The sequence below is a fragment of the Lithobates pipiens genome, unplaced genomic scaffold (assembly GCF_037356315.1).
Source record: "Lithobates pipiens isolate NorthernLeopardFrog02 unplaced genomic scaffold, aLitPip1_a1.2 Scaffold_8, whole genome shotgun sequence".
Taxonomy (NCBI): Eukaryota; Metazoa; Chordata; class Amphibia; order Anura; family Ranidae; genus Lithobates; species Lithobates pipiens.
In genome coordinates this window covers 578,414,603-578,428,651 of record NW_027507903.1, presented here as the reverse complement: position 1 = coordinate 578,428,651, position 14,049 = coordinate 578,414,603, and the positions used below count along the sequence as shown (strand labels likewise).

At 44.6% G+C, this 14,049-nt stretch overlaps 1 protein-coding gene across 2 annotated transcripts in view; it reads left to right on the top strand.

Moving 5' to 3' along the window:
• Positions 1 to 1,371: 1,371 nt before the first annotated feature.
• Positions 1,372 to 14,049, top strand: part of SLC44A2 (solute carrier family 44 member 2 (CTL2 blood group)) — a 171,554-nt gene continuing 158,876 nt past the window's right edge. Inside the window, exon 1 of one of the 2 annotated variants that reach the window (XM_077470237.1) lies at positions 1,372 to 1,667. In XM_077470237.1, the coding sequence (XP_077326363.1) occupies positions 1,625 to 1,667 (43 nt within the window). In that variant the 5' untranslated portion in view covers positions 1,372 to 1,624. The remainder of the gene's footprint in view (positions 1,668 to 14,049) is intronic. The other variant, XM_077470238.1, reaches the window with a different exon arrangement.

Below are 14,049 nucleotides of genomic sequence, written 5' to 3'. Positions count from 1 at the left end.
GAATTTGGTGCGAACGGTCCACAAAGTTCTGAATTTGCCGAACAGACGAATGGCCGATGTTCGAGTCGAACATGCGTTCGAGACGAACACCAAGCTCATCCCTAATCCTCAAGTACCCCCAGGGGGCCATATTTTGGGAACTTCCCTTAGATAAAATAACTCTTATCAATACCATGTCATTGATATTGATTTAAAACAGCTGTGCAAAGTAAAGGAAAACCTGAAAACATGGCCCATTGGAGGTACTTGAGGACTGAGGTTGAGAACTGATAGCCTAGAAAAACTGAGCGGAAGTTGGAGTGGGTACCCATGTGTGTAGTGTGAAAACGCAACATAAAAAAAATGCATGTTCACATAATGCTAGTTGTGAACCTAGCCTCAAAAAGGTGCATGAGCTACTTTGCCACGTTTGTCACGCATGGGACAAAAAAATGCACATAAACGCAGTGCGATTTCACATGTGTTCACAAGATGCTAAACGTGAATGCAGTTTAAAAGTGATAGGGTGGCTTTACAGCTCCCGAGATCAAATTTAGTCCCCATTCAACACGCGTTTCCTAAACAAGTGACAAAACTCTTAGGAAATGCGTGCTTATTTTAAAAATGAGTGAAAAACGCGCTGCAACGTGCGCACACACTAACAATGCCATTCATTTCTAATGGCAGTCCAAATGCAATTAGCAGACGCGCGGTTTGTCGTCTGGAAAACGCTCTACAAATGCACCGAAATCCTTGTTGAAAAACACGCAACACTCTGAAAATGTTGGTGGAACTTCTTTGGCACTTTTGTCAAGCACAGGGCAGCCCATTCCAGTAAAAGGGCTTCCCTATGCACGACGTGCGGAAACACGCAAAAAAAATGCAAGTGTGAACATGCGTTCTCGCTATGCGAAGTGTGAATGGGGCCGTATATGAAAGCCGATCACCGGTAAAAAAAAAAAAAAAGAAATACAAAACAGGTTGTGAGGTTGTTTTAACCACTTAAATACCAGGACAGTTGTAAATAGACCTTGGTAGACAAGGGGTTAAGGACGGAATGTTCCTTTAAAATGCACTTAAATCAGACAAAGCATTCATATTTAGAATAAAAACAAAGCAAAAAAAAACCTTATTTCAAACATAATACAAGCCTTTATTTGAAAACGCACTGACTGTAAATTTGGACTCCAGGAGGGATACCCCTTTAATTTCATGTGTTAAGAGAGCTTGCCCCTTTAAGAAAGACCCCACTTTGACTGCATAAAGGTAGCGGATTGCATTCCATAAGGGCAGCACCCACTTACCCCACGCCCCCTTCTTTCGCTATTGGCCTGAAATCTGCAGGGTGTGAGCTCATTATGAAGGATGTGGGCAGGCAGGGCTAGGGCTCTGCAGAAGTAAGTGTGACATCTAGAAATGCTGAGAGTGGTGGAGAGGGGCTGAGGAATTCATCGTCTGTATAGGAGGAGGAGGAGGAGGGGGCTGAGTGCCTGGAGGACAGTGATCTCATATATGGAGAAAAGAAGGGAGGCAACCACAACAACAGCATAGGGACCCTGCATGAGTGCACCAGGATAGCAGCACCACCCGAGCAACAGGAGCAGACACTAAGGGGCCAACCACAGCTGGAACCTCGCCAACCATCATGGAGGATGACACAGAAAAGAGCCCCCCAGATGGAGCATATGGTAAGATGTCTTTGTGATAGTATATACTGGTTGTATAGTATGTATGAGTATGGTCGTACTCCGTCAATCGACGTATTGTATTGTGCAGTCCATTGTGTTGGGACTTTATGCATCTCCTGTTAACCCTGCTTCCCCCTTCCTGTATCTCTTCCCATTACCAGGTGCCTATAACTACCCACAACTCCTGCCGTTAACTCTTCAATCATGGCTGCCTCTACCTATAACTCCCCCCAATAACACAGTAGGGCTTATGTTGGCGGGCGTTGTTTTCCTTCCTTAGGAACGCACGTCAGTAAAATCCCATTGAGCGGTGCACATGGGAGATCAGACCTGTGTTGCGTTTGTTTGGACGCTACACGCTCCTTTGATTTACATTTGAACTGCAGGCAAAGCAAGATGATCGCAGTCCCTTCTTTTCAAACTTTGCATTTGAAGTTCAACCACACGCAATTTGATTTAAAGAGCAAATACAGAATTTCAAAAGAATGTTCGTCATCATGAGTCTAGGGCCAAAACAACGAACTGATTAATCGACAACTAATCGATTATGAAATTAATCGATTACTATTTTCATAATCGATTAATCGGCTACTAACATAATGGCGTTTAAAAAAACAAAACTAAAATTAGCCCTTTATAGTACAAAAAAGAGCAAATAATCACTACTGTAACCATGCTTTTTTCAGCTTCTGCGTATTTGGAATGGGTCAGGGACTTTTTTTAATGCAAAACTGTGCTTTTTTGGTTCACTATACTTCAATGGAGACGCTGCAGAAAAGCATGTAATGGGTTTTTGCAGCAATTTGTGTTTTTTAATCTGCCCAACAACAAATTGGCAAAAAAAAAAATGCAAAAACGCAAATCGCAGCAAAATCACGTGCGCAAAAATTAAAATGCACAGCAAAAACAGATCAAAATCAAACTGCATAGGTGTGTATCAAGCTCTATGCTGGCCATACACGTATCAATTTTCAGATGAGAATATTCATACGAAAAATCTTTGAACATTATCTCGATAGTGATCCCTATCGATACATATAACTCCTCCCTCTATATCAATAATAATGCTTATTGCTTTAGAAGAGCTTTTCATTCATTTCAATGGAGAGGAGCATTTTTTTTTTAACTGCGCTGCCCCAGTGTGAAAGCATTCATTAATTTAATGGAAATAGGTTTTCGTGAGCTTTTCAGGTGCTTTTTTACTATGAAAGCGCCTGAAAAGAGCCTCAGTGTGAAAGGGGTCTAATAGTGATTCCTATCCCTACCTATACCTCCTCCCCTTACCCCAGTAGTGTGTTCTATCAATATAACGCCTCCCCTTACCTCAATAATGATTATTCTCACTACCTATAACTCCTCCCCTCCTCAATAATGGTGTCTACAACTACCTATAACTCCTTCCCTCTCAATAGTGATTACGCTCACTACCTATAACTCCTCCCCTCCTCAATAATGGTGTCTACAACTACCTATAACTCCTTCCCTCTCAATAGTGATTACGCTCACTACCTATAACTCCTCCCCTCCTCAATAATGGTGCCTATCACTACTTATAACTCCTCCCCTCCTCAATAGTGATTACTCTCACTACCTATAACTCCTTCCCTTCCTCAATAATGGTGCCTATCACTACCTATAACTCCTCCCCTCCTCAATAGTGATTACATTCACTACCTATAACTCCTCCCCTCCTTAATAATGGTGCCTATTGCTACCTATAACTCCTCCCCTCCCCAATAATGGTGTCTATCACTACCTATAACTCCTCCCCTCCTCAATAGTGATTACTCTCACTACCTATAACACCTCCCCTCCTCAATAATGGTGCCTATCACTACCTATACCTCTCCTTCTATTAATCTAAAAATTAAGCCTGTCGCTACCTATAACTTGTCCCCAGTCATCATTGGTAGTAATAAATGTCAAGGTGACAGTATTCCGTGGCAGTTATAAAAGCCTGAGCATCAGCAGTAGTATTAAATGCCTAGACGTCAGTGGGAGCAATAAATGCCTGGGCATCAGTGGTAGTAAAAAATGCCCGGTATTTAGTAGCACTCATAGATGCCTGGGAATCAGTGGTAGTACTAAATGCCCAACTATCGGTAGTTAGTGGAGGTAATAAATAGCCTTTTGCCATCAGTCAGTAGGGGTAATAAATTCTCCAGTGTTAGTGGCTAGTGAAAGTAATGAATGTCTCTTCAATCAATTATAGACTGGTACTCCATCACTGGTGTAAGTGGTCAGTGGGAAGAATGGTGCTCCATCATTGGTGTCAGTGGTCAGTGAAAGGAATGGTGCTCTATTATTATCAGGGGTCATAGAGAGGAATGGTGTTCCATTAGTGGTGTTCAGTGGTCAGTGAAAGCAGTGGTGCTTCACAATTGGTATCAGTAGTCAGTGGGAGGAATGGTGTCCCATCATTGGTGTCAGTGGTCAATAAGAGGAATGGTGCTCCATTATTGGTAACAGTGGCCATTGAGAGGAATGGTGCTCCATTATTGGTATGATTGGTTATTGAGAGGAATGGTGCTCCATTATTGGTATCATTGGTTATTGAGAGGAATGGTGCTCCATTATTGGTATCATTGGTTATTGAGAGGAATGGTGCTCCATTAGTGGTGTTCAGTGGTGTTCAGTGGTCAGTGAAAGCAGCGGTGCTCAATCATTGGTGTTCAGTGGTCAGTGAGAAGAATGGTGATCCATCATTGGTATAAATGATCATTGGAAGGAACAGTGCTCTGTTATTTGTATCTGTGGTCAGTGAGAGGGCTGCTGCTCAATCATTTGTACTCAGTGGTCAGCGGGAGGAATGGTGCCCCATCATTTATGCTCTGGCACTGTGGATATAGGATTGGGTATATGGGATTGTATTTTATATAATATTTTATATATATAAATTTTTTTTTATTGTTGAATCAGATGGACTTTTTTCAACCTGACTATGTAACTATATAACTATGTTCAGTGGCACTTACCGCTTTGCAGGCTCTAACTCTGTTTCTTTGCCTTTCACTACCTACAACTCCCAAAGATGCCAATCACTACCCATAGCTCCTAACTGTTCCTTTTTTTAAGGGACTGTCCCTTTTCTGTAACCAAATCCTCATTCTTACTTATTCTTCCTCATCTGCTGTATTGCCATCTATAAAAAATGCATTATTTAAAGTGGATTTAAAAAAAAAAATTAAAAGTCAGTCACTTTTAATATTAGGACCCTTACCTGTCCATGGCGCACCTGATGTCCTCATCCAAAGCCAATCTGTTCCTCGGCTCCCGAGTGCAGGCAACGGCATCTTCGGTAAGGGAATCATGAAATGAAGCCTTGCGCCTTCACAGCCTGGTTCCCTACCGCGCATGTGCGAGTCGCTGTGCGTGATCACACTGGTCCCTGCTGTCTTCTAGGACCTGTGCGTCTCCCAGAAGACAGCGGGGGCGGCAGAGGAGGGGCCAAACATGGTGTAGATCACCGCGGAATCTGCAGCGATCTATGTCTGGAAGTAGGAGCAAATACCTGGATTATACAGGTTTCTGCCCCCCATCGAAAGGTGCCAAATGTGACATCGGATGGGGATCCAAAAAGCGGATTTTTGGGTGGAACTCAGCTTTAATTACTAAAAGTGTTGCACTAAACATTTCATTCCACCTCCAAAATGTTTGCATTTGTTATATTAAAAAGCAGTATAAAAGAACAGATAAGGATGAAAAAAGTGGGTTTAACCACTCATTTTTTGTATGGCTTCATGTACATGGGACGGTTTTACAACCTCTCTTGAACGATTTAACTTGACAGATAGTAACCAACATTTAAAACTTCAGTTTTGCCGCTTTTACATGCCGTGTTTAGCAGTGTTTTGCGTATATATATATATATATATATATATATATATATATATATATATATATATATATATATATATATATATATATATATATATATATATATATATATATATATATATATATATATATATATATATATATTTATATTATTATTATTTTTTTGGAATAGCCAAATATGAAAAAACGGCTGTAAATGAAACGCAGCTAAACGCAAGTTACCATCTTTAGAAGCGCTTGGCGCTTGAAATGCCTGTAAACTCAGCTTCTGAACTCATTTTTTTCCAAAAATGCCTCTAAACTCAATTGCCTAGAAACTACTGTAAACGACCCTGTATACATGGACAGATAAGATAAAATAGAGGAGAGTTCAGGAGCAGTTGAAAAAAACGCCCCAACTGTGTCCATTTACCAGGAGCAGTGTACACAAGGCCTAAAGTATATCTGTCCGCGTCCAGGGCCAATCATCAGCAGATAGTCTCTGCGTGTCTGATTATATAAGAATGGCCTCAAATAGCTACAGGCCCTGTCAGCCTCCCATTGCTTTGAATGGAGTGCCCGCAGCTATTCACTGGGTAATGGCAGTTAGCCCCAGTGTGGATGGGGCCTTGATTATAGGATGATAAGATTGTCAGCAGTTAACAGTCTATTACATGGGAAAAAACATTTCCAGACTGATGTGACAGTTATCTTTACAGATATAACTTTTTTTTTTTGAAACATAGATGACATAAAAAGATTGTGTAGTTAAAATAATTCATCTGATAACTCCTACTATTTCCTGTTATAGATAGTTCTTCCAGAAGAGCGGGAGGCTGTAGTAGGTGCAAAGGGCAGGAGTGGTAGGGGTTATCATTTTGGAAAGGGTTTTCCAACCATCTGATATAGGTTTGATGGTCTAGTGTACACAGACGTTTGGTCAAATAGCATCCATATATACAATAGCTATTCTCCAAAAGATGCTCTATTGGATTGAGATCTGGTGACTGTGGAGGCCATTAGAGTACAGTGATCTTATTGTCATGTTCAAAAAACCCGTGATGAGATGATTTGATGTTTGTGACATGGCGCATTATCCTGTTGGAAGGAGCCATCAGAAGATGGGTACATTGTAGTCATAAAGGGATTGACATGGTCACCAACGATACTCAGGTAGGCCGTGGCGTTTAACCACTTTCAGATCGGACCATTTTGCTGGCTGACTTTTTGCGATTCGGCACTGCGTCGCTTTAACTGACAATTGCGCGGCCATGCGACGTGGCTCCCAAACAAAATTGACGTTCTTTTTTTCCCACAAATAGAGGTTTCTTTTGGTGGTATTTGATCACCTCCGCGGTTTTTATTTTTGTTTTTAAACAAAAATAGAGCTATAATAAATATCCCCCAAAAATATATAAAAAAAACTTTTTTTTCCATCAGTTTAGGCCGATATGTATTCTTCTACATATTTTTGGTAAAAAAAAATCACAATAAGTGATTATTCATTGGTTTACAAAATAGGGGATAGTTTTATGGCATTTTTATTAATATTTTTTTTTTTTTACTAGTAATGTCGGCGATCAGCGATTTTTATTGTGACTACGACATTATGGCGGACACATCGGACATTTTTGACACATTTTTGGGACCATTGTCATTTATATAGCAATCAATTCTATACAAATGCATTGATTTCTGTGTAAATGACACTGGCAGTGAAGGGGTTAACCAGGGGGTGACAGTCTAGGGGTTAAGTGTTCCTAGGGGCGTGTTACTAACTGTGGGGGGCTGGGCTTTGTGTTAGTGAGCACTGACCATGTGATTGGAGCAGAGATCAGCGTCACTTGTTGCTAGGCAGAACGGGGAGATGCTGTTTACAATGGCATCTCCCCGTTTAGCCGTCCCGTGAGACGATCGCGGGTATCCCCGTGGCAATCGAGTCCGTGGGACCCGCAACCGGACTCATGGGGCTCCTGACCGGCACGCGAGCGCGCCTGTGGCGGCGCACATGGGATGGCAGGGCGGCATATAAAAATGGACGTACCTGTACGCCAATATGCCTGCCCGTGCCATTCTGCCGACGTACATCGGCGTGCGCCGGTCAGGAACTGGTTAAACAATGCTCAATTGATAGTAGGGTTGCCACTTCATCCCTTCATAACCCCAAACACATATTAATTACATAGGTTCTGAGGCTGATTAACCACTTGCCGACCGCCGCACGACGATGTACGTCGACAGAATGGCACGGGCAGGCATAAGGGCTTACATGTACGTCCTTGCCTGCCCGCGGGTCGGGGGCCCGATCGGGCCCCCGCCCGGTGCCTGCGGCGGTCGGTATTCGTTCGGGAGCGATCCCGGACGAGGGGACGGCCATTCATTCATGGCCACCCCCTCGCGATCGCTCCCGACGAATGAAAATGTCCGGTGACATCACTTCCTCTCCTGTAATGTAAACACAGGAGAGGAAGTGATGTATTCTCTCCTCCGTGTCGGTATTTTTCGTTCCGGCACCGAGGAGAGAGCATCGGTGAGTTGCACAAGCACTACACTACACAGTAGAACATGCCAGGCACACTCACACCCCCCCTTTACCCCCCGATCACCCCCCAATTACCCCTGCCCCCCCAGTCACAGTGACACCAATTGCTTTTTTTTTTTTTTTTGCATTGGTGTCATTTGTGACTGTAATAACTGTTAGGGCAGTTAGGGTTAGCCCCCTTTAGTTCTAATGTGCCCCCCTAACCCCCCCAATAAAGGTTTAACCCCGTAATCACCCCCCGTCGCCAGTGTCACTAAGGCTGGGTTCACATTGCAGCGGTTTATGAGAACGAATGTGATTCGCACCGCACTGCAGTGCAAATCACATCCGATCTCTGTGCGATTCGAGTTCAGCCATACAGATAGTATGGCTGAATTCGTGTCGCACCCGCCGCACCCGCCGCAAATTCGCACGGGACCCTTTTTTTGGCCCGCAGCAGAATTGGATCGCATGGGTGTTCACACCATGCGATCCGAGTTTGCAGATCGCACTGCGATATGCGAACTGATCTGGGGGTGTCATTAACATTTCACTGACACTCCCAGCAGTTCGCATAGGGCAGTGTGAACTGCCGCCGGGAGGCATGCGATGCGGGAACCCGCCGCGGATTCGTGGCGTTCCCGCATCGCTCCAGTGTGAACCCAGCCTAATAAGCGATCATTTTTCTGATCGCTGTATTAGTGTCACAGGTGACGCTAGTTAGGCAGGTAGGTATTTAGGTTCGCCGCAGCTTTTTATAGCGCCAGGGACCCCCATATACTACCGCATAAAGCCCCCTGATTTCCCCCTAGTTAACCCTTTCACCAGTGATCACCATATAACTGTTACAGGTGACGCTGGTTGGTTAGTTATTTTTTTATAGTTTCAGGGCACCCGCCATTTATTACCTAATAAAGGTTTAACCCCCTGATCACCCGGCGGGTGTCATTTGTGACTGTAATAACTGTTAGGGCAGTTAGGGTTAGCCCCCTTTAGTTCTAAGGTACCCCCTAACCCCCCCAATAAAGGTTTAACCCCGTGATCACCCCCTGTCACCAGTGTCACTAAGGCTGGGTTCACATTGCAGCGGTTTATGAGAACGGATGTGATTCGCACCGCACTGCAGTGCAAATCACATCCGATCTCTGTGCGATTCGAGTTCAGCCATACAGATAGTATGGCTGAATTCGTGTCGCACCCGCCGCACCCGCCGCAAACTCGCACGGGACCCTTTTTTTGGTCCGCAGCAGAATCGGATCGCATGGGTGTTCACACCATGCGATCCGAGTTTGCAGATCGCACTGCGATATGCGAACTGATCTGGGGGTGTCATTAACATTTCACTGACACTCCCAGCAGTTCGCATAGGGCAGTGTGAACTGCCGCCGGGAGGCATGTGATGCGGGAACCCGCCGCGCATTCGTGGCGTTCCCACATCGCTCCAGTGTGAACCCAGCCTAATAAGCGATCGTTTTTCTGATCGCTGTATTAGTGTCACAGGTGACGCTAGTTAGGCAGGTAGGTATTTAGGTTCGCCGCAGCTTTTTATAGCGCCAGGGACCCCCATATACTACCGCATAAAGCCCCCTGATTGCCCCCTAGTTAACCCTTTCACCAGTGATCACCATATAACTGTTACAGGTGACGCTGGTTGGTTAGTTATTTTTTTTATAGTTTCAGGGCACCCGCCATTTATTACCTAGTCTCACTAGTGTACCCCTAAATTTAGGGGTGTCTACTTTCCAAAATGGGGTCATTTGGGGGGGGTTTGTGCCATCTTGGCATTTTATGGCTTTCAAAACTGTAACGCCCTTAGAAATCCTGAAGGCAGTGCTTGGTTTTCGGGGCCCCGTACGCGGCTAGGCTCCCAAAAAGTCCCACATATGTGGTATCCCCATACTCAGGAGAAGCAGCAGAATTTATTTTGGGGTGTCATTTCACATATGCCCATGGCATGCGTGAGCAATATATCATTTAGTGACAACTTTGTGAAAAAAAAAAAAAAAAGTTTGTAATTTTCCCGCAACTTGTGGCAAAATATAAAATATTCCATGGACTCAACATGCCTCTCAGCAAATAGCTTGGGGTGTCTACTTTCTAAAATGGGGTCATTTGTGGGGGTTTTGTACCATCTTGGCATTTTATGGCCTTCAAAACTGTAATAGGTAGTGAGGAGTGAAGTCAAATATTTACGCCCTTAGAAAACCTGAAGGCGGTTCTTGGTTTTCGGGGCCCCGTACGCGGCTAGGCTCCCAAAAAGTCCCACATATGTGGTATCCCCGTACTCAGGAGAAGCAGCAGAATTTATTTTGGGGTGTCATTTCACATATGCCCATAGCATGTGTGAGCAATATATCATTTAGTGACAACTTTGTGAAAAAAAAATAAAAAAAAATTAAAGTTTGTAATTTTCCCGCAACTTGTGGCAAAATATAAAATATTCCATGGACTCAAAATGCCTCTCAGCAAATAGCTTGGGGTGTCTACTTTCTAAAATGGGGTCATTTGTGGGGGTTTTGTGCCATCTTGGCATTTTATGGCCTTCAAAACTGTAATAGGTAGTGAGAAGTGAAATCAAAAATTTACGCCCTTAGAAAGCCTGAAGGCGGTGCTTGGTTTTCGGGGCCCCGTACGCGGCTAGGCTCCCAAAAAGTCCCACATATGTGGTATCCCCGTACTCAGGAGAAGCAGCAGAATTTATTTTGGGGTGTCATTTCACATATGCCCATAGCATGTGTGAGCAATATATCATTTAGTGACAACTTTGTGTAAAAAAAAAAAAAAAAAAAAAAAATTTTTTTTTGTCATTATTCAATCGCTTGAGGCAAAAAAATAAAATATTCAATGGGCTCAACATGCCACTTATCAATTTCCTTAGGGTGTCTACTTTCCAAAATGGGGTCATTTGGGGGGGGTTTTGTACTGCCCTGCCATTTTAGCACCTCAAGAAATGAGATAGGCAGTCGTAAACTAAAAGCTGCGTAAATTCCAGAAAACGTACCTTAGTTTGTAGATGTGACAACTTTTGCGCAAACCAATAAATATACAATTATTGACTTTTTTTTTACCAAAGACATGTGGCTGAATACATTTTGGCCTAAATGTATGACTAAAATTGAGTTTATTGGATTTTTCTAATAACAAAAAGTAGAAAATATCATTTTTTTTCAAAATTTTCGGTCTTTTTACGTTTATATCGCAAAAAATAAAAATTGCAGAGGCAATCAAATACCATCAAAAGAAAGCTCTATTTGTGGGAAGAAAAGGACGCAAATTTTGTTTGGGTACAACATTGCATGACCGCGCAATTACCAGTTAAAGCAGCGCAGTGCCAAATTGTAAAAAGACCTCTGGTCATTTACCAGCAAAATGGTCCGGTCTGAAAGTGGTTAAGGTGGTAATTAAACTCACTTGTTGCCTTATCTGCATTAAATCAGCCTCAGAACCTGTGTAATTAATATGTGTTATGCCCCGTACACACGATACGAAAATCGTACGGAAAATACCGCTTTCGATGCGATCGTACGTTAATCGGATCATTAGTACAGAGCTTTCGAGAGCCGATTCGAACAGTACATCCGATATTATTCTATCGGACGTGCACGGAAATTTTTTTTTCGTAAGATGCTAGATCGTACGATTTTCGTGTAATCAGTACAGCTATCGTTCGAAAATGCAATACAAATGCATTACAACAAATGACATCACGTACGAATTTTTTTTATGTCGTGCGGGAATTTTCGTGACTTTAGTAAACTCATCAGATTCGATCTGAGATTAGCATGCAATAAAAAACAGACGTTCATTCGTCCGATAATCTCATCGTGTGTATGGGGCATAAGGGTTTAAAGGGATGAGGTGGCAACCCTTAGAGCCGGTTCACTCAGGGGCAACTCAGGATCCGACTTCAGGTCGCCCCTAGTTGCCTCAAGTCACGCTACATTTAAAAATCAATGTAAGTGAATGAGAGCCATCTTAATTCACACTACTGAAGTTGCTCCAACTTCAGAAAAGGTTCCTGTACTACTTCTATCCGACTTCTAGGTGACTGGTACCCACTGATTTCAATGGAAGTCGCCTCCAAGTCAGATCTCCATGTATATTGAGGCGACAATGTCACCTCTCACAGAATAATCAGCTCTCGAGAGGCAACTCCACGCCAAATTTTAAATAAAAAAACGGCATGGGTTTCCCCTTCGGGAGCATACCAGCCCTTAGGTCTGGTATGGATTTCAAGGGGAACCCCCCCAACGCCAAAAAAACAGGGTGGGGGTCCCCCCAGGATCCATACCAGACCCTTATCCAAGCATGCAGCCTGGCCAGTCAGGAAAGGGGGTGGGGAACGAGCGAGCACCCTCCTCCTCCTGAATAGTGATGGACGAACTTCCGACGGGACGTTTCGCGAACGCGAAACGCGAACGGACACAAACGTTCGCGAAAACGACCGTTCGCCGCGGGCTCCATTGACTTCAATGGGAGGCGAATTTCGCAAACCTTTAGGTCGAATTTGCGGCCACGGGGTAATTATTAGGGGGTAGCACGTAGTCCCACCACCTGGACAATAGCATAATACATGTATGAGGTGAATTTGGGATCGATAACTACAAGCATTTTTTTTTTATTTGGGAAATTGTTCTGACAATTCAGGACTATGGAGCTAATGAAGGCAATGGAGGAGAGGGAAGGTCAGGGACCAGGGTAGGCAAACAAGAGGGTGCAGGAGATACAGAGCACTGACAGCAGCACCGTAATACAGAGCACTGACATCAGCACCGTGACATACAGCGCTGACAGCAGCTCCGTGACATACAGCGCTGACAGCAGCTCCGTGACATACAGCGCTGACAGCAGCTCCGTGACATACAGCGCTGACAGCAGCTCCGTGACATACAGCGCTGACAGCAGCACCGTGACATACAGCGCTGACAGCAGCTCCGTGACATACAGCGCTGACAGCAGCTCCGTGACATACAGCGCTGACAGCAGCTCCGTGACATACAGCACTGACAGCAGCTCCGTGACATACAGCGCTGACAGCAGCTCCGTGACATACAGCGCTGACAGCAGCACCGTGACATACAGCGCTGACAGCAGCTCCGTGACATACAGCGCTGACAGCAGCTCCGTGACATACAGCGCTGACAGCAGCTCCGTGACATACAGCGCTGACAGCAGCTCCGTGACATACAGCGCTGACAGCAGCTCCGTGACATACAGCGCTGACAGCAGCTCCGTGACATACAGCGCTGACAGCAGCTCCGTGACATACAGCGCTGACAGCAGCTCCGTGACATACAGCGCTGACAGCAGCTCCGTGACATACAGCGCTGACAGCAGCTCCGTGACATACAGCGCTGACAGCAGCACCGTAAGCAGCCCCAGGAGGAAGTCAGCACAGCACAGGGATGGTGTGATCCCCTCATAATAAGAACACCCAGGAGGAAGTCAGCACAGCACAGGGATGGTGGGAACCCCTCATAATAAGCAGCCCCAGTAGAAATATGACACCGCTCAACCTCTTCAAAGAGGAGGGTAGGGGCATATAGTACGGTGTGCTTTTTTGGGTCAGGGAAGTGAGCCAAATGAATTAAGAAGGTCTGTGTGCTTGATTCCAAAAATTGTTTATAGACATATACATGGTCTACTGATCACATGTGTTGAATTCCTCCGAGATCCATGCCTCATTCATTTTTAGAAATGTGAGGTAGTTAACACTGTGGTGAGCTAGGCGAGTACGCTTATCGGTCACAATCCCCCCTGCTGCGCTGAACGTCCTTTCGGACAGGACACTGGATGAGGGGCAAGCCAACAGTTCGATTGCAAATTGGGCAAGCTCTGGCCAGAGGTCAAGCCTGCCCACCCAGTAGTCTAGGGGTTCATCACTCCTCAGAGCGTCCACATCGGCCGTTAACCCAATGTAGTCGGACACCTGACGGTCTAGGCGTTCCCTGATGCTGGATCCGGATGACACCTGTCGATGGGTCGGCTGAAAGAATGACCTCATATCCGAAGTCACCAACACATCTTCAAACCGGCCTCTTCTTG